The 21,674-nt window shown below is 47.7% G+C and overlaps 1 protein-coding gene and 1 non-coding gene across 3 annotated transcripts in view; both read right to left on the reverse strand.

Moving 5' to 3' along the window:
* Positions 1-2,570: 2,570 nt before the first annotated feature.
* LOC133346254 (U6 spliceosomal RNA) lies at positions 2,571-2,676 on the reverse strand. The gene has a single exon (XR_009755522.1). It is a non-coding gene; the product is annotated as a U6 spliceosomal RNA (small nuclear RNA).
* A 9,327-nt stretch (positions 2,677-12,003) lies between these two features.
* LOC133346014 (E3 ubiquitin-protein ligase MARCHF9-like) overlaps positions 12,004-21,674 on the reverse strand; it is a 32,674-nt gene continuing 23,003 nt past the window's right edge. For both annotated transcript variants that reach the window (XM_061557262.1, XM_061557261.1), the window contains exon 4: positions 12,004-17,694. In XM_061557262.1, the coding sequence (XP_061413246.1) occupies positions 17,417-17,694 (278 nt within the window). In that variant the 3' untranslated portion in view covers positions 12,004-17,416. The remainder of the gene's footprint in view (positions 17,695-21,674) is intronic.

A 21,674-nucleotide genomic window follows, 5' to 3' on the forward strand; every position in this document is an offset into this window, starting at 1 on the left:
GACAGCGATTCGTGAGTTTGGAAGTGCCGCACTATGGACGTGCAAACCATATTCGGGGGTAGTAGGGGATTTTTTGGCGATCCGGGCTATGTAAGGCGACGGGTGTCCAACGCAGATCGGCAGTGCGTACCCACCGGTACTGAACACTGACTGCCATTATCGGAGCGGCCAAGAACAAGAGAAGAAAGTGTCAGAGAACGAGAGGAGAGCGGAAAGTAGAAAAAGGGCACGGGAAACGGAGATCGTGTAGGTAATGTTTGTTGAACTTCTTTCGCAGCGTACGTAGCTAACCATGCTAATCGGTGCGGGGGAAGGACAACAATCTAAACATAAAGCAGTTCCAAGAAATTCGTTTTCAATCAAGATTTTAAATTACATATCTCCAGTGGCTTCCTAATATCGGAAGAAAGAACGTTCCAGACGGGCGCACATGCGCATCTGAAAGCGCGCGATGCAGTGACCCGTCATTGTTCGATGGTTAGCCAAAAGCGGCTGCAAGGATGACCGAAGGTCGCGCAATGGTATAGCCAGGGCCAGTGAGAGTGATGGCCTAGGCGGGGCAACCACGGATAAGCGGCCTGCAGCAAGAGTATCGGCCGTAGCGTGCGCATAGAGTAGTCTACACTGAAACTCACTGCAGTACGAGTTCATAGCGACCATGGGACAGACATGTGTAATTATACCATCGGTATAGCGTATTCATGTCGAACACTTGCATAATTAGGTTTTGTGAAAGACATTGTAAGATTGTTGACAGTTGCTCCACCCACGATCTTACGGTCACCTCTTGTAAAATAGCTCTGATCATATTTCGACTTAAAGCTTTCGTGACTGCAGGGATTCATATTCTTGGTTCTTTCGGTAAAGTCATGTAGAAGGGAAGTAATAAAATAATAAAAAATAAAACATAATAAAATAATTCTCACGACGTTTCGGCCACAACGCAAGCAGCCGTCCTCAGGTGAAGACCAGGTCTGTCAGCGTCTGAATCAGACGCTGACTCCCCTCACCTGAGGTTTTCACCTGAGGACGGCTGCTTGCGTTTCCGGTAATGGACCTTCTTCACCTGAGGACGGCTGCTTGCGTTGTGGCCGAAACGTCGTGAGAATTGTTTTATTATGTTTTATTTTTATTATTTTATTACTTCCCTTCTACGTGACTTTACCGAAAGAACCAAGAAGATGAAGCTCTGATTATATTACAAAACGCATAATAGTCGCGTGGTTGTAAATAGGTTGCTCAATAAGTGCGTCGTGGATTTATTCACCATGGATGACATTCTCTGAAGTATGTTCTCCTGGATTTACTTTTGCTGTGCATTGAAACGTCTGTACGTACTGTTAACGATATTCATCACCTGAAAAGTGGATACAAAAGACAGAAGTGACTGCGGTGTTAATGTGTTTAATGTGAAAAAAGGGGAAAACCTATTATCATATTTTGGTACTGTCAAAGGAGGTCCCATAATGTGTTTAATGTGCTAATGTGTGTGCCCCACCACCGGTAAAGACTGTTATAGATGAAGCGCTAAACACCAGCCGATCGTAACATTTATTAAAAGCTTTATTAATTATACTTGTAACAAAAATCAGAGTAATTTGTAGCTTTTACTATCGGGCCCCAGGATTGCATTGCTAAATAAATGGAGTGTGCCTTGTGCTCGCGTGAACAAATCTACCCACAATTGTGTGCCAGCAACATTTTAGAATTTCAGTATCAATGAATAATAACTTTTATTTAAGGAGTGTGTCTTTTGCCCAATCGGTGCTATTTTAGGTAACTTTACGTACCAAATTTAAAAACCGGTCTTGCATAAAATATAAAAAAGTAAATTTTCATCAGGCCACAAGGTATAAAGTGTAACTCTTATTATCCACTCTCCAACTCTTATCCACTCTGACTTCTCCTTGTGCTGTGCAGAAGGGACATTGCCCAAAACGTCGCCTATAATATATTTCCCGATTAAGGCCACAGTGATCTTGATGAATGTATGTTCTTTAGTATACGTCCTTTATTTACCCAGAAAAAAAAACCATCGACTATTTAAGGGAGGGTATCTGCTCGTTTTTCGCAGTAGGGGGCGACGATTGCCAGATTTTTTTCTTCCACTTAATGAAATTGCGAGGACTTTTTTTCTAATGCGAGGACAATCACACCGACTTCGAAAGACGTCACGCGATCTTTAAAAGGTCACTGTGAAGCAGGACGAGCTCGTATTTCATGGTTGATACACCCGCAGTATTCACCATGATTACATCCCTTTGTCAGATCGCGGTTGGATGCAGGGACTGCCCACGCCGCGTCAATCATGGGGGTTATTTCGCCATACTTCATCACGCCAGTCGCTGTGAAATTGTTACAATCACAGCTACGCTGTCACGGCGAAGGGGTTACTGTATTAACGTGTGAGAAATCGTGTACACTTTTGCTGTCCAGTGCTGATTGAGCCCAAGTGTGTTCGTCGAGTTCTCGCCTATGAACATCGGGCAGCCGAACGGCCTTGGTTGAAATATGTATGCTGAACTTCTTTCGCACCCTACGTAGCAAACTGTGCTAATCGGAGGTACGGTGAAAATATTTAACACTTCGCGATGTTTGCGTGTCGTCCTTGCGCAGGTACCATGCTAAGATTTTCTGCATCGTTCCAATCTTAGTTTATGTACTGCCGGAGCAAATCGATTTTTTTACACTGCTGCCTTTAGCGTCTTAAAAATCGAAGCCTGTCCACAGTTTGTCTGCTTAAATACTTCTGGAAAGAAAAAAATTAACCCGTAAAAACAAAGTTTTTCACTCTAAATCCTTTATATGCGTGGCGGCTAGAGTCCTCTCGTCCTCTGGCTTGAGATGGCTGCCACCTATGGGTCAGATGATTGTCTGCCAGCATTAAGCAATTGGTAATTAAATATTTTAAAAAATTTCCCTAAACAGTGTAAAATTTTGGAAAAAAAATTTCACGAAAAGAAATTGTCACGCACAACGAGTCTGTGTGCAAAATGTCAGCTCGATTGGATCACAGGAAGTGGGTTAAAACGACCGAAAAATTTGCACGGTCGTAAGCAAGCAAGCAAGCACGCAAGCACGCAAGCAAGCAAGCAAGCGAACTTAATATAAAGGATTTAAAAATGAAGAAACGCACGGCTTGACGCGAATGCCCGCAGGTTAACGGATTGAACGTGTCCACGTGATGGAAATGTCTGTATATTCGTTTTTTGTTCACAGTCCTTCGCGGAAACTGCGCGGGGTGGGCATTCGGCTGCGGCGCACGGCAGATGCGGCTAATGGCTCCGTCCTGTAATGAGCCCGCGGATCGCTCCCTCGGGACAGGCTCCTGGCTGGAAAGTCCAGGAGACGGTGTCAATCAATACCCAGAGTCCCCGGCCTCAGCCGCAGAACGCACAGAACGCGCGTCGCTAGAAGGGGGGGGGGGGGGGGTGGTTGCTCGGCCACTACGCTCGCTCGCATTTAGAGACACGAAGTTAAGAATTTGCGTCCCGATTCATGGCTCTGCATGCCCGGGTCGCCTTGATCATCCGGCGTGTGCACGCGTGCGATGTGTCGTTAGAAACGGGTGCTCGTGTGTGCATGTGGGCAAGCCTTTGCGGTGAGGAGCGGTGGCGTGTTGGTTGGCGCACTCGGCTACGAAGCCGATGTGTAAATATCATCCTTGGGCCACATTATCCCCCTCGTGCTCTGTGTCGGTCTTTTTTATATATAGAACTTGGCCCAATAATATATATAGTACAGGAAGATGCATGTTGGTGGGTGCGGAGTGAATGTTGGTGCGTGATTGTGCAAGTGTGGATGGGTGAATGTGTGAGTGTGTGTGTACGAACGTATTTACGCGCGCGTATGTAATTGTGTACGCGTGTGGGTTCACGCGTAAGTAATGAACTCGTGTTCCCCCAACACCACCCGCATGCCGAATCCACCCGACGTGCCCCGCCTTGCGCAACTTCGGGACGAAATGCCACCGAGTTCACATTTCGCTGGAAACGACTCAGGCACTCGGCTTGGAGGAATAAAGAAATCATCTCGTAAGGTGGTCTCGGACATTAGCACACACTAGAAGCCCTTAAAATGCACTTGCAAAAATTCGTGCACGACAGAGCAATGTGTGCCCTTGTCGGAAATTTAAAACGAAACTACTTTTTATTTCACCGGGTAAGGGCCACCGAGCCACATTGCTCTGTTTTCAGAAGCGACCTGGCCACAAATGATAGCTCAACGAAGTGGCTTATCAAGTGGAAATTGACAGCGGACAAATACTCGAAACGCCGTGATTCTGAATGTAGAGGGGAAACCGGAAGATCCGGAGGAAAAATCCACGCGACCACGGGGAGAAACATGCAAACTCTAAATATACAGCAGCAGGCGTCAGGGTCGGGATCAAACCCACGACCTCCTGTATACCAGGTGAGGTAGTTAACATCTCGCCACCGGTGGGGTTTGCACGTTTGGCGAGTAAAAGCGAGCCCTCCGCGAATCGAGAAATTTCGCTGCTTAAGGAAGAATTAGGAAACACTTGCAACCGCGATGATGTCGCATTGCAACTAAATAATGACGACTAGAAACGTGGTTGAATAAATGTGTCTTTCTTCCAAAAAGTATGTAATCAAGATCATCCATCCGCCCCTGTGTGGATCTATGGACTTTCATCATCAGCCATGATCAATCCACTGCTGAATGAAGGCTTCTCCAAGCCGTCACCATCTTACTTAATTGTGAATTTTCAATCCGATTTCCCGTTTTGCTGTTCCGATGGTTACGTCCTCAATGATTCCGATGACGTCTTCAGCGAGTGTCGAGTTGTTCGCTGGTTTCTGTTCTCGTTATTTTCCTAATCGTCTTTTGTAAACACCGTGGCCTCGATAGCAAGCAAAAAGAACCAAACCTCTTAACAGGCGGGGCCAAGGTCCCCTCCTTGACCCTGGCCCGGAATTAATAACCATAAATAACACGAAGTAAAACAAATTGCTCCCTGCGCCATGAATCACGCGGGGCTCTTCAACCGCGTTCCGCTGAGACCTTCATCTTGGCGTGGAGACCCCCCCCCCCCCCCCCCCCCCCCCCCCCACGTATTGAGGTTGCAAGCAACGCGAGTCTCCAGCAACTACAGTCGACGAGAGAGAGACAGCAACCAGGGGGACAATCGAGGGCGAATTTGTAAGTGCCATATTTTACTCGGAGTGTGGCGAATGTTTACAATGCCTATTTTTTGCTGTGCCAGATTTGTATCCGCTTTCAAAAATCCTATATTAAACTAAAGATATATACCGCACTTTGTTGTGTGATCGTCCTCGGCCAAGATCCGCTGATCGATGAAGGCCTCCACAAGCTGTCACCATCCCTCACCATTCCTAATCCATCCAGCCAGCACCTGCACACGAGCTGATCTCATCGCTCCATCTCCTTCGGTAGTTCCCCGGTGATCGCCCCGTTCTGGTGAGGCCATCTCTGCTCACGCACACTTCAATCCTTGCCGATAATAACGTCGGGCACTTCACCGGCATCGGTTCAAGCAAGGCCTGGCTGCCGATGTGAGTCGGCGTCAAAGCCGGTCCAGATTTGACTTGTCTTAATAATTAAATCTATTCAAGTTATGCGTTCACAGAAGGCCTTGTAGCTGATGGGATGTGTAACAAAAATGTGTATGCAGGTGAACGGTTTATTGAATTTTATTTTGTTACTTTGTTCTTCTGTCACGACGCTAGTTCTAATTTCGTGTTCTATTTCTTAGCAATCAATATGATGTATTTTTTAACGGTGTTTTTGTTGTGTTTTTTGTTCATCAATAGCGCCTCATTCTTGCACAGCGCTACTCGTTTCGTGTTGTCCTGTGTTTAATGTGCTACAGAGCAGCACTTGCTTTTAACTCGGCTCTTCCTGAAGAGACCTTCACTCTCAATGGGTGCTTTGCCGGGCTGTACATGACATGGTAATGATGGGTGAATATTGACTTGAGATGCTGCTTCTGTGGTTGGGAATGGCCCTCCTCCTCCTCCTAAAGCATGAAGCGGTTGATGCTCCCTCGCCCAAGTGCAGGGTCATAATTGGGTTTCCAATTAGAGGAATGAGATGACTCACGACTACGAATACAAAATTTCCTTATTATCGTTTGCTTCGTTATCGCACATTTTATTCATAAAAAAGGTAATACCTTGTAAGTGTCCTTGTTAGATGCATAATTTTAAGTAAGTATTTTTATCTGTCCTTTTTTCGAGAGAAAAAAACACTTTTTCACTCGAATAAGCCTCGCGTTTTATCTTATTAATAATCGTGGAACAAAGTGTCACTTTTGCAAAGTACAAATCTCACAGGAAACCAATGGTGGTGGCAGTGCTGCTGGCCCATCGGGGGCCTTCCGCAGAAAATTATTTGAGTGGAACTCTTTAAATGTACACAATTCTAGTGAGGTGCCAGAAAAGATTGATGAGATATATTATATATTGTGAGTTTTCATGAGATGAGATAAATGTAGAGATCAATAGATATTCGGTGAGATGAGAAGGGAAATGCAGAGGTGATGGAGATGCATTGTCTTTTCGTGCTAATTAGCTCATGCGGTCCTAAACCTTTGCTTGGCTTGCTTATGCCTAGCGCCGCCACTGCAGCGAACCCAGTATGTATGTTGAACTTCTTTCACACCGTACATAGCCAACCGTGCTAATCGGAGACGCGACAGGACAGCTGCTGTGACTCGATGGATAAAAGCCGAAGATTTGGCAGGTGAACAATCGAGAAACGATGACAGCCATCGATTAACATACATTATCAGGCTCGCGATTAAATGTTGAGGCTCCGTATAACCGTGCTTGTAAGACCCAATTGTTTTGCGTTTTTGTTTATACACACGATCTGTCCATGTGACATTTAGACCAACGGAGTGACCAAAGAGAATGTGACGACAGCTTGGCGTGGCACGCATCGGGCAGTGGATTGACCGCGGCTAACGACGACGATGATGGCGCAAACAGAAGCTGTAGAAACGATACGGTGGCGAAAACGAGATGAATAATTATATAATCGGTCAGCACGGCTTGGAGACGGCGGCGGTGTTCGTGATGATGGCCCGTGCCCGCAGCTCGCGTTGAGTGCCGGCTCTGATTCCCTGCCACGGCGGCATCTCCGCTCACTGCACAGCGAGGCGATTTGTCATACGAAGCGGCGAAACGCGTAAAGATATGCGGGGGTGGTAGTGGGTGGTGGTAGTGGGTGGTGGAGGGAGGGCTGGGAACTGGAAAGGGGGGGGGGGGATATGCTAAATAGATGCAGACGCCGTATAATATCAAGCGGCGTGCTCCTCTGCTCTACATGCGTGCAATGATCGATAACTAATAGATGATTTAGCTCACGATAGTGCCCGTAAGTAGAGATGCATGTTCTTAGATTCGTATATGCACGTGCAGCTAATTGTGGATGAGAAAAACAAATCTGACACTTGCACCTGAATCTGACTTGTCGTGGCTCCTGTGGCTGTCGATAGATGCGACCACAGGAACGTGGCCACGTAGAAGAGGCTTTTATTCCTTCCAGCTGCAGAGTGATCTTCGAGAAAAGAGACGGTGAGATTTTTAATTTGCATTATTTGTAAGTGGCCTTAAATATTTTGCGGGGATTATTTTCAATGTTTACGAATATATTAATTGTTCCTCATTCTGGCTTAATGGATTAATCATCGTATGCCTTTTAATTCAGTCTTGTTGTGATGCGTCCCATTTTTATATAAAAATGAGATCGTATCCTTTGCAAACACTGCAGTAAAGATTTATTTTTATTTTATTTAACAAAAAATACAATTTAGTCTGCAGTCACGAGGTGGGCTATGGGAACTACCCATGGCCACCAAGGACATTATCTGCATGGCTGGGGGATGAATGAATTGTATATTGACAAATATAAACAGACCCCTACCCGTTTTGTTGTCTCCACATACTAATAAAATATAGCTTTAGTCCATCGACCTATTGGCTTTCAAGCTTCACTGCTGATGAGACCCGGAATGTCAACGCACATCTTGAGTTCACGTGTGGAAAAAATGAAAGTTGCTGGATAATATTGGACTGGAAAGCCAAAAGGGCCGCTAGACTAAACCATTGTTATTGTTGGCGTCTGGAGAAACAGAACGGCGGCTCCAGCGCTGCTGCTGATGGTGACGTCGGAGTATTTTCGCCCAAAAAATCGAACGTGAAATAATCTGGTCTATGGGAGAGTTTTTCGCACCCAAGAGGATGACCCCACGAGACTGCAGGTTGATGCTCGGCGAGGGAGAGGTATGGGGAGGCGTGTGGGTCTGCGGCAGTGGGAAGAGGGTGGTTGGGGAGCAGCAATGGAGGGGGAGGGGGGGAAGAAGGGGTCGCGGTGGCGAGACGCCGATAAGTACGGTTCGTGTACCGCCTAATGAACGTGTCTGCCGGCTCCGCTTTGCGCGCAAATGAGCGCATTAGTCAAGCGACACGCGAGCCGTGCCCCAGGCCGCACTGAGCCCCGGCCATTAGCGGTGGCCTCTATCGCTCTTGGCTCCCACCCTCCACCCCCCAAAGCTTCTCAATTCGGGATTTCTCCCCTCCCCGTGCTCGTGTGGCCACCACCGCTGCTGAAATTAAGGAAGCTGGCAAAGTGATATCGCTAATCCGCCGGAGAGATGCGTCGCTTCATTGCAGTGAAATGAAACGAAGACACGCGCGCGCGCACACATGATTGGGCGCGAGATTGACGATCATTGCTTAAAAGATGACGATAGAGCAATGTGTAGGGGCACCGTTGGCAAGGATGATGTAGGAATGTCGGTATTGATGATGTAGGGTTTTGATGTGTGAACTTCTTTTGCACCGTATGTAGCCAAACGTGCTAATCGGAGGGTGCGATGGAAGGACAACAAACTAAACACAAAAAGGTGTCAGTTTTGTTGCCAGATAGAAGGGTAAAGAACCAATTATCATATTTTTACTGGCAAATGAGGTCCCCATAGTGTAGATGCTTGCCCCGAGCTCTCATACTCTGATGGTGCATTGTCCTTGAGTTGTGCGCCTTTTGGCGTCATCTGGTCCAACCCATATGAGACTAGGCTCGAAGGAAAGCTGTCTCGGGTGTGGACCAATCAACTTCAAGGACAGTGCACATTATCAGAGTTATGTTCTTTTGTTTGTGTTATGACTGCAGGTATTGCGGTCTATGCAAACATGACTCCTTGCAAAAAGGTGTCAGTTTTGTTGCCAGATAGAAGGGTAAAGAACCAATTAACAAAAAGCAGTTCTCAAGAAATTAGGAATGTGGGTGATGCGATGTAAGATTTTCATGAAATGATGTAGGAATGTAGGTAATAATGAGGATGTAGGATTTTAATGAAGGGATCATGAAGGAGTGCAGATGGCTTGAAGCTTTCGAGACTGCAGGAATTCATATTCTTTGGATCTTTCGGTAAAGCCACGTAGATAGAAAAAAATAATACAATCAAAATCGCGACATTTCGATCGCAACAAAAGCAATCGTCTTCTTTTTCATCTGAAGACGATTGCTTGTGTTGCGATCGAAACGTCGTGATTTTGATTTTCTTTTTCTATCTACGTGGCTTTACCGATATACCCAAAGAATATGAATGCAGATGGCTTTGACCATAAAATGTTGCTTGCGTGGCTGGGTCACGATGACGATGGTGTCGATGGTAGTGACTGGGAAAGTAAGAAAGGAAGAAGATAATCTTTTCTCCATGAGTTTTGACGAGGAGGGCAAATCGCATTGTTTGCCTTCACGAGCCTCCATGGTTCATCGGCACTGTGTATCCATCATGTCCCACTGCTGTCATTTGTGTCGAGCCGAGGGTGCAGGGGGGTGGGGGGACGACTCGTATTGAGCAGTCGCCCTCTACGCTGGGAGCAAATTGGGCATCGTCTAAAGAGAGAGCGAGAGAGAGAACTGCAAATTGAATAAGTGTGATATGTCGATGGTTTAATATTCTTGGCGGTGCACCCAACTTGGCAACCTAATTTCGAGCGGCTTTATGAAATGCGGATTCCACTGCCGAGATATACAAGGGCGGGTGGTGGGGGGGGCGGGGGCGGTGGGGGGGCGGACATGGTCCCGTGGAGGGAGAGGGGAGCAGCGGGCGCCCACATTTGATTGCCCAACCCGCGTGTTCACTCCGTGTCATCGCCATGGGCTTCTCTGCGCTCAGCTCAGCGTAACCCGACGCTCATGTTCACGATATAAGTTCCTTTATGAGACCCCCCCACCCCATGTTCACGCGACTCAATTGCTCCTCGGTGTGCCCATTCCGCGTCCAAAGCTTGGAAGCTGAGGACGGCTGAGCCTTGTTTAGTGCTTCTAGATTTGAAGCTTTCGTGACTGCAAGGATTCATATTCTTAGGTTTTTTCGGTAAAGTCACGTAGGTAAATTTTTTTTATTAAAATGAATAAAAGTAAAATTAAAATAAAATTAAAATCACGACGTTTCGGAGCAACACAAGCTTCCGTCTTCAGGTGGAACCGTCACAGCACGCTTGCTGTATTCATTCACTTGATACAGTAAGCGTGCTGTGACGGTTCCACCTGAAGACGGAAGCTTGTGTTGCCTCCGAAACGTCGTGATTTTTATTTTTTAACTTTATTTTTATTTTACTTTAATTAATTTTAATTTTTTACCTACGTGACTTTCCCGAAAAAACCTAAGAATATTGGTTAGTGCTTTTGTATATTGGGTGACTACCATTGCATACCGGGTTGCGCGGGCTGCGATGTGCTCGCGAGGGAGCAAAACAACAATGGTCCCGCCACCCTTCCGCAGATCCTTGATAGATTAAATGAGAAAGGTGTGTCTGTGGACTGAGTCTGTGCTGTCGCCTCGTTTATACATCGTGGATTGTATCCGGGCAACGTCACTCTCCTGCCACTTGAATCCAAACACTCATTCGTGGAATTGGCCAAATATTCCAAAGGAGCAAGACACATGGAATCTGTCTTGGGTATTTGATTCCTATTTAGTGTACACTAATATTATCACCGAGGTGTCGAGGCATCAACACCACTGGGAAACACGAACTGGGCAAATTAAACCAAACCTATAATTTCGTATTTGCTTAGGGCAGGGCGCCGTTCAGCGTTAGAAGTCAAGTTAAATATACCAAACATGAATTAACGACAATCATCTTCTTGGTTCTTTCGGTAAAGTCACGTAGAAGGGAAATAATAAAATAATAAAAATAAAACATAAGAAAAAATTATAATTTTATTATTTTATTATTTCCCTTCTAAAATAAAAAAAACATAATAAAAAATAATATTTTTATTATTTTATTATTTCCCTTCTACGTGACTTGACCGAAAGAACCAAGAGGATGAATCCCTGCAGTTACGAAAGCTTTAAATCGAAATTTAACGACAATCAGTTGATGCAGCAGTGGAGCGGTGGCGCAGTGTGTTTGTCTCTGCGCTACGAACCCGGCTCCCTGAATTCGTTTCGCTCGCCACCGATCTCTGATAGGGTCTTAGGTTTGAACCTCCCCCTTTACCAACCTACGCCGACCAGCGTTCAGTATGTTCCATCAACCCCTATGACTGACAAGGCACGGGGGAGATTTTCACCCGGAACTGGATTGATAAAGGATTATCAAATATCATTATTTTCAATGGACCAATGGGATTTAGCATTTTCGTCAATATTGTAAAGCCTGGGCCAGCCTCTCTCCCCACACTGTCACCCTCACCTCCACCCCCCCCAACTACCCCCGCCCACGGAGGCTTCACAGACAAAGCCCTCATCCATCACTGTCTCTCCAATATATATGCAGATGATATCCGGCGCGCGCACTAGATTATTTTCGTCTGCCTTATATGGTAATTGATTAATTAAGGTTGGGTCCCGCGGCGAGCGAGGAGGAGGGTGGGGCCGGTCCCGTCTCGTTTGGCCCGCGTTGAGTAGATTTGACGATCACACATCCCAACATCACCACACAGAGAAGATCGATCGCGCAAACTTTTGAAAAGATAGTTTTTATAATTAAAGCACATGGGTCTTACATGTATAGAATTATTAAAGAACTTACATAATTAGCACTCGCAAATCTCTGAAATGGCAATTCGATAACAGCGATTGTAAATAAGTCATCAATTAACTCGCTTGGGGAAGGAACGTTGGCATAGTATTTGCATTTGGTGACGATTGGAATCGCTGTATTACGACATTGTCTCTTGTGCAGATCCGTGCGGAGAGGCGAGATTCATTCGCATGGAATTTTTTTTTACCGAACGTAATCAGAAGGGTCCTTGTGCTACAACTCACCACGAGCATGAATCTCTCATCACTCAGGGTTTACCGATTGCACATACACGGCAGCGATGTGCTATGCATGACTTGCCATGGCTTCACCAGCCCGCACTGACCAGTGTACTGAAGTATGGTCAAATAACCATCACCACCACCACCTGCTATGCATGGTTGGCTACCTGCGGTGCTAAAGAAGTTCTACATACGTACATACAACAGTATATTGACAACAGGGTTTTACAGTGCAGAATTACGATGGGGCAGAGTGACGGCGCAATGGTTAGCGCACTCCGCTTTGAACCCAAATACCTGAGTTCGATCCCCCACCAACCTTCCACCCGCCGCCTTCACAAGGAGAGCGCGGTGAAGTGTTATGGTCAAACAACCTCCATAATTGACACCGCGTGGAGAGGGTTTCGTTCAACAGTGGGTTAACAAAAGGGCTGGGAATGTAATTTAAAACAACTACTTATATAGGTCAACACAAACGGAATTACCCAACAGGACACAAAAATACGATAAAAAACAAATTTTAACACAATTGCCAATTTGGCCTTTAATAGTATTTCAACCCGTGATACACTGGGGCAATTTTAGCGCAATTTTCACCGGCTACGCATTTACTTCAGGCAACTCTGGCTCTGACGAAATTCTCCGTGGTACGGAATAGAAAAATGGTACGATGCACATGAACGATAGCAATTGGACTAAATTTGCCAGTGTTGTGTGTGTGAAATGTTATTAGGTTTTCATCGGCTTGTTCAATATGCCTGCAATGGTTTTGTGTTATCCGGTTAGTGTGAAACCGCTTAGAGAACACCATTCCCGATCCGGGCAGCTCTGAGCGCCAATGTCCAGATAACGCCCATATCCACACACGCGCGTTTAGAATCGTTCTCCATTTACACGTGATAATGACCATTTCACGCGCCCCTATTCATTAATTAATGGCACTGTGAGAGAGCCTTTGTTATAAAATCCCCAGGAATCCGTCCGATCTCGTCAGATATCGGAAGCGAAGTTAAATTGAGCCTGGATATCGTTGGTAACCGAGCATTGGCTGGGCGACTACCATGCGTAACCAGGTGTTATAGGCTGCTGCAGGGCCACGTGGTGGTCAGTGATAGATATTGAAGCGTAATTCTTTTTCTGAACCGTACTTCTGGTCCCCGCCTTGACCAACATCGCACTGACCAGGGTATGCTCGAACAGCGTGGGGAGACCATCAATCAGCAGTGGAATTTACAAAAGGACTTAATACGTGTACCGAATGACAAACTGCCTGCAGACAGACATCAGAATATTGGGAGCTCTGTACTCAAACCGCGCACAGCGTGTGACCGTACCCCACCACTGCTCCCTCTCCTCCACGTGTGCGCTGCGGGAAACCCACGACGCGTCCGACCGTACATCGTGTGTTGCTTAGGCGGGGGCGGGTGATGAATTACGTAAGAACTCGAGCGCGGGTGTTTGGATGTCGGAGGAGGCGTGATGAGGCTGCGGTGGTCGAGAGATGCCAGTACGCGGCGATGGATGAGTCCCACGGCTTTAATTTGCTGAGTCTGTGAAGTATGCCTTCTGTGTTGTTATTCCCTCGCGTGTGTGTGTGTGTTCTGAACCAGTGCCCATTATCTAAACCGGTCCTGGGCTTCCCCTAGGTCGACACAGCCTCAAATGAGTATCTGTAACGGTGTGTAAACATCGCCACGAGGGAGACTAAGGCAGCGTAGCGTGGTGCTGGCCACTCACGCCGTGCCCGACTACCAATAGAATCATCTACAGACTCCAACGACGCTCTCCTGGAAAAATAGAACAAGTACAGCCCCCGGAGTGTCTCACTCACGCTGTATCTCACCCGCGACTCTTCACCCTATCGCGAGCCACCTGCCGATCGACGTAACTGTGGTGTATCCATTTCTCCATGGCAGCATCCCCCGGGTGAACACTTGGCAGTAATTGGCATGCAGAGCGGCATGTTCCCACCCCCGCTCGTTTATCGCTGACGGCCTAGGTAAGGTGGGACGGGCGGGGGGGAGGGGGACCAATCCATTCCAGCCGCGCGAACATGACTGGATCGCAGGCATTGGCGGCGTGACTTAAACACGAACGGCGCATGGAAGAGGTGCACGACTTGGGTTTGCTACTGAGAGACGGGAAGAGGAATGCATGGATGAGAAAACAAATGGCAAGTTCAAATGAGTCCCGTGTCCGTTAAGAAATGTGGACTTGGGCAGGATACGTCGGCAGAAATCGATGGGCAGCGATAGAGACTCACGACAGAGTGCAAACTGCAAGAAGCAACGTCCACTGTAAGAGTCCGCGCACACATTGCGAGCGTTATCCACTTAAACGCTCCTTCGATAATACATTGGCCAGATATCCAGAGTGGAACCCTTCTGAGACGTTGTAAGACTCGGCGAGGCTTCACTGCACGATGCCAAAGCCAATTGTCTATCCAAAAAAGCCTCGCTGTGTCTCAAATCTATAAATGCGATGTTTGGCCAATTACCCCAAAAAAATTGAGTACCCTTTTTTTAGAAACCGTGCCACGCAAATACTGGGGCAATACTCGGCACTGCCATTCCCTGGCCACCTCGCATCCCAACGATAACACCTCGCACACCCTGGTGGTCACCCATCCAACTGCCAATAACCAAATCCAGCCTGCTTAGCTTCCGTGATCAGACGATATCAGGCACATTCAGGGTACACTTGGTCATAAGCGTACGCTGTATACATATATACATTGTTCTGACTGCCATGCCAATCACACTAATACAATTCATTCATGGGGTGGAAGGTAAGGGGGGGGGTATCTTTTTCGGCGAGACGGAGGAATGACTTGAAATAAAAAAAAATATGGAGAATGTGAAGTTGTGGTTGTCCGCGTGTTCACTCATCTCAGGCGAGTGTTTCTCGGTGATTCGCATTCGGCCGATGAATAAAACATGGGATGTCTCCAGGCGTTCACATTCATTGCTCCGCCGTAGCTGCTGATGCTGGGAATTCGATAAATAATATAATATGAAGCAATTTCTATATCGTCATAACGGGCGGGGGGGGGGGGCAAAATGCATAAGCACACGATCCACCCCCTTTGCCCAAATTGCCCGATTTGATAACACGCCCAAAAGCTAAGCAAGGGTTGAGCCCCTGACAAGTGCTTGCGATGAGCGACCACCAAGCAGAACACAGGTGCTCTCGGCTGCGACCGGGCAGCAATGTCACCATGAGGAGAGTGGCAATAAAACAAACACACACAATGTATCGTACTTCTTAGCTCCCACGTAAATGGTCCCCCGCCGCCTTCACCCGCCTGCACCGACCAGCGTGGTGAAGTATGGTCGAATAAACCCCACAACCCACCAAGACGTGGGGGGGGGGGGCCTTCATACAGTCGTGGACTGAAATAGTGCTGGTGCATCAGTGTCAATGCAGTGGCCTGTAAGGCAGCGGTGTGGCACGTGACTACAGCTGGGACAGTTTAGCCTTTCTCTCACCCACGTGTATTCATTGGAGATGGCACGATGCACGGATTTGTTAATGCCGCATCACACTTTGCTGCTACTGACCACGGCTGAGTGACACTGGGTCGGGATGGTTTTGGATTTTGTTTGTGTACCCAATTGGGCGCTATTATAGCGGAGTGAAAAATTAAACTATTAGAATTTGTTTTGGGGCGTGGGTAGTTGACGTGTAAATGAATACGACACAAGCGGGCATGAGAGAGGAATGGATGGTGTTTCACAGGTGTTGTGGTTGGTTTCGGGGTCCGGGGTTGGGGTTAGAAATGAGTTTGGGGTTGGGCTGCCGCAGTGTCGCACTATACGGCACCCATTTGTAACCGTTCACCATACCCTCCATTCCTAAACCCGCAAATCCCTGGCTCATACCATCCAGGGTGTTTCCTTTCCTATCCCCCTCCCTTCCTATTTCCCGCGTCGTACAGATTTTAGCCACGCAAACCCCATCCTCCGTGTCCCCCTTCCCCCGCACTCAGGAAAAGCCAGGGATTGTGTAGAAGCACAGATGGATTTCGCACACATCCGCCTCCGCCCCGAGCAAGAGCGGTGTCTGCCAGCACAGCGTGTGGGTGCATGAGCGTAATCCCTCCCGATAGAACCACTGCCTAGCGCGTGGACTTGCACAAAACCATCGACGGTAAAGCATTGTCTGCACAAGAGACGGACTCATCGGCCATGGGGGTTTTTCTCTCGTCTGTGAAATTCAACAACTGTGCAATAAATGATAGTCGGTAGTAACCAAACCGTTGCAAAATTCTAAATTCTTAAAACGTTTTACAACAACATAAATAAGTAAAGCATTGCGCATCTGAATGTCTTAGTCAGACGCACGTGCGGTGTGTGTACACACACGTTGCATACTGTTTGTAATATTTGGTTATTCAGTAGCGTGGAAGAATACAAAACAAAGGGCAAATGAAATATTCTGTGGTATGCGTGTGCGTGCTTTTCTCCGTGACTTGCACGATTTAATATAAACTTGAAAAGTGCCGGTGCACAACCTGCGATGCACGCTGCTGTTTGTCTCACCAACCGCCTCCCCCCCGCCCCTTGCCACCCCCCTCTGTAAAGTCGTACGCGACATCACAAGAGGCTGCCGTCGGGTGCTGCTGCTAGGATGATTCGGAGAGCTTTTAAAAGTGCCATTGCACGCGTTCGGGACATTAAAATTCAAGTCGCCTCCAATCGTCCGCTGGGGACACCACAAGCGTGCGCGATCGTCAAAGCCAATCACCTTCTCGTGGTCGGCGGAGCGAGCCCAAAGCGGCTCCGGTCTCGCTCCTGGAGTTCCAGCGTAGGATTGAGGTGTAAGGTGCCTTGTTGACAGCGCGGCCACATGGAGATCTGGGCCCAAGGGGTCGCGCATTTTCAATTTTCATCGTCCTTTTGATGACCCCCCCCCACCCTCGACCACCCAGCGGCACTCGCACGCCCGTCCGCCACCTCGCCTATAAAATTCCGATGGCAATAATAACAATCGCAATAGTACTTTCATAAAAATCCGCGTTGATCTGTCCGCAAGTTTTTTTTCTCTCCCAATAACTCCTCCGTTGGCCGCTGCAAGTCTCGTCCTCCTGCAGCCACGATTCGTGGCGCACCGCCACCCAGCTCCGTGCGCCCGGCATTGCGCGCCTCAAACAGTCGTGACCCTCATGACGAGCTCTGGGGTGACGCCGCTCGCCTCAGCGCCCTCCTGACCCGATCCGAACCGATCGAGCAGGTGCAGGAAGAGCACGCCGAAGTGGAAGCGCAGCGGCGAGAGCACGGAGGAGCCAGCCGAGGCCCGGCCCGGGCCCGTCTTGCCCAGCTTGTCCACGTTCTTCTGGTAGTTGAGCACGCGCCAGCGCTGGTTCACGGCGCGCCACCGCTTGAGGATGCGGTACACGGCAGGGCCTTCGTGGACCAGGAGGCCTTGGGGGTTGGGGGGAAGGTGGAGAAACGTGTGTACATGGATGAGTTTCAGCATTTAAAATAACAAAAAAATATCCATATTCTTGGGTTTTTTCGGTAAAGCCACGTAGGTAAAAAATGTAAATTAATAAAAGTAAAATAAAAATAAAATAAAAATCACGACGTTTCGGAGGCAACACAAGCCTCCGTCTTCAGGTGGAACTGTCACAGCACGATAGCTGTATCAAGTGAGAGAAATTCCAAGAAGACAGTATTTGTATATATACTGGTTGAGGGTGGGAGGAGCCAAGGTAGGCCCTGAATAGTATTTTTGTGAGGTTCGGTGCGGCTGAAGCACGCTGTTAGGAATGAGCCTTTGTTGTGTAAACTACGTGCGGATGATGTAAAGGTTCGTGTAAAAGGGACTGAGCCTCTTTGTTATGTAGAGATGATGCGGCTGAAATAGCTGCCAGGAAAAGAGTCCACTTTGTTAATCTGCTGCCAGATGAAAGGCCTCTTCGTGCCGTGTCGATGGTGGAGGTTATTTGACCGTACTTCACCACGCGAGTCAGCATGGGATGTACCCAGGAACGGTTCAGATATCGCTCGTCACTGATGTTATCCATGGCCGGGAATCGAACTCGCGTAAGTCGCAATCGCTGCAACACGACGCTCTCATTTATCCATAGCAATTAAACCCACACAGTTTAAGCATAAATGGTGCCGAAGTGTGTATGTATATAAAACACTGAGGGAGCAATAGTGGTTAGCACACTGCCTTCACAAACCCGGTGATCAGAGTTTGATCGCCACTCACAGCCAAAATCAGTGACGAATATCTGAACCTGATTTTTGTGCCTCCCCTAGATCGACTCAGCCTTAAATTAATCCCTGGTGCTTTGTGTAAAACATCAGCACTGGGAGACAAAGGTGGGCCGAGCGTGATGCTGGCCACCTGTCCTCTCGTGCCACCGCGTTGGCCTTCGATGGTGAGCTCTAACAGCACTTGCTGCCTGTGCAGGTTATAGGGGAGGGGGGATGTTTGCCTATTTAATATAAACATTTACAGTCATTTCTCTTCCATTTCACGTAGAAATTGGAAACTTATTTAACCCGAAACCCCTCGTGCCGCTTGCAACCGGTTCGCTCTGTTGAAGCTGCGTGAGATTCATGTTGTCGGTGCTGCAGGTCTCATTCAGATGGGAGTGAGAAGGTTTGTTTTTTCCCGGGAGCTGCCGTTCAAGCAACCGCGAAGGAAAGCAACAGTCTCCCGCCACTGTGAACCCAATCGGCACGGCGAGATTTGCTGAGCGCAGCGCTTACGATTTGGCCCCATCGGTCAGAGACGCTGGGCCCCATTTTTAAAGATTCATGGAGGCTCTCGACGGCTCCCGCCTCCGCCGCGACCACGGGTACTCGGCACCGCTTGCGTTATCGGGTTCAGCTTGGCTGGGGCTATCGTTGCTATAGCCCCCCCCCCCACACTACGCCTTCGTATGCCACGTGTTCCAGCATTAATAGGTCCTCGCTAAGAGCATTTTATGAAGTATTCTGTATAGCAGTATGGAGGGATCTCCGTCTTTTATGACTGGAAATCCTACTTGAGAAAGCGTGTGCATCCGGTGGGTGCACTCATTGCAAACAGAACGTGGTGGTGGCATCGGCATCCGTGCCGATCTGGGGTTATGGAGACCGCCCCCCCCCCACCACCACCCACCTCCCCGTGCTAATGGATATTTGATGGCTGATGTTGGGGGAGAGGAAGGGAAATGCGAAGGATGACAAATCGACTTCCGCGAGAGACCATAGATAAGTAGATCTCCATTCTGTGTATCCATGTAAATAACAAACACAATTGGATCCGTGAGCCGATTGACTTTGCAGACCAGTCATCAATCGGCATTTGTGTAAGCAAACAAACTGTGCACTGAATTCGACCTTGCATGAGCCGTTCATTTGGGTTTAAGGAGGAGTGCAGTGGCTCACTGAAGCTCCCCCCACCCTCCTCACCTCTCTCCCCCCTCTCCCATCGCCCCATTCGCTCGCTATCTCCAGGAGTTGCGTACTTCCCTCCTAAGGGGGGTTAATTGAACGATGCCGTATGAGTCGAGGGACTCTCATATTTCGCATCCTTAGCCTCCTGGTCCATCTTCCACCGATGCGTTTCACAACATACGCCGTTCACTCGGGCGGATGAAATGCGGAAAGGTCGATGAATTGGCCGCAAACCGAAATTCGCACGGCGCTGCAGTTTGAGTCCTGCTTCCGTCCGGTAATTTTTGCGCTGCAGAATCGGGCGTTAAGAGAATCGATGCATTGTCATTCACAGCCGTTGCCCGATTGTCAATTATCACTGGCCAAAATTTGAAATAAATTTTGTAGCCTGCAGAATGGCGCTGTGGTTCGAGCGCGTGACTCAACCTCAAGTTTAAAATACTGACTGGTGAACTAATCAGACAACCATCAATTTAAAAAATTGCTCTGCTTTGTGGCAGCGGTTTTAATCTTATATATCTTGACCTTAGCCATGGTAATGTGACATTTCCTACACTGGCTTAGGAACTCTAACATACACGACTACCAGCGGAGATACGCTCCGACTTTAAAACGATAAAGGGTTAATGACTGCTCTGTGCGTAACTACAGATACTCGAGCCGCGTGTTGATGATATTTCGTGAATATCAATGAACTTTCACACGTGGCAAAATGAAAGTCAAAATGGTGGTACATGCATGCAGGAGTGATGAGTAGAGGCTGGAGACGGCGCTGCGAGTGAGAACCCTGCGGTACAAACACGACCGCGCGTTGGGTCTCAATGAGGAATCATGGAACCCGCAGAGCACCGTTTTTTTTATCAACCCAGGCAGCTTTTACCAGGTGAAATAAATGTCTCGTACTTCTGCTGTTCGTCACCTCGGCGAATACAGATAGCGTACGCGCGATGGAGCGTGCATATGCCTGCACGTGTTCCAGGCCACGCTGGTGGGCTTGTGTTGCTCTCTGGCCCATGGAAATGATAAATTAACACAATAACCAAAATAAGTCCCTGACATGTGAACGCGCGAAGCAACAACACCGCGCGTATCTTCTGGAGGAATCAATTAGTGATTCACACCAGCAGCTAAACATCGCACCTCGTTGGCATCGGGCTGCCCTCGAGGTCTGATGTCATCATAACGATGTTTACCAGAGAGGACACGTGATTACCATGCATCAATACAGCCCCCTTGACAAGGACAACAAAGCCACGAGCATGAGTTTCCAAATGCTTTCCGCTGCTGCCACATGTGATTTATACCCGGAGGTAACAGCCCCACATTGGTGGAACGACGGAGATTAGCCCACGAATTTGTGTCAACCTCCTAGAATCAACATCAATGTGTGCAAACAGTTGGGACAATTTTATATTCAGATCTTTAAAAGGCAGAGGATAAAAACAAATATTTGAGATGTGGATGGGTGACTGAGGTCACAGCACTGAGCCAGCGCTGCTGAGATGCTGGGTTTGAATCTGGACAGCCACGCGTGATTCAAACCAGTTATCAGGCGTTGTGAGTTAATTGTCTCGGCTTGCTCACAAACGACGGAATAAAACCCTCTAACATTCTATTTGGTTTTTCACTTAACGTGGCTTTGACACTTAAGGTTTTCAGTTAGATAGACATGATTGACTCGTAACAAAAGAATATGCGCAGGGAATTCAAATGTGTTCTCCGAGTGTGGATAATGTGCCTCATATAAGTGATTTAAGGAGTATGGTAGTTCTCTGATATTACCTTCTGGGGCAATTCAAATACTTGGTTATGCACTGCTCCTACACAGATCCAAACAGAAATATATGAATCAAGAGACATAATGACAGTAACACAATCGGAATAAAAAAAACGGGAATCTTATAGTTTTTTTTTACATATTTGAAGATGTGAATTATTGAACATCCAGTACCGCAGCAGAATTTGTTTAACAAGCCTGGGACACGGAAGGTCAAGGTCGAAACTGG

This window comes from Lethenteron reissneri, chromosome 23, assembly GCF_015708825.2.
Source record: "Lethenteron reissneri isolate LAM-NWPU_2019-01 chromosome 23, ASM1570882v1, whole genome shotgun sequence".
Taxonomy (NCBI): Eukaryota; Metazoa; Chordata; class Hyperoartia; order Petromyzontiformes; family Petromyzontidae; genus Lethenteron; species Lethenteron reissneri.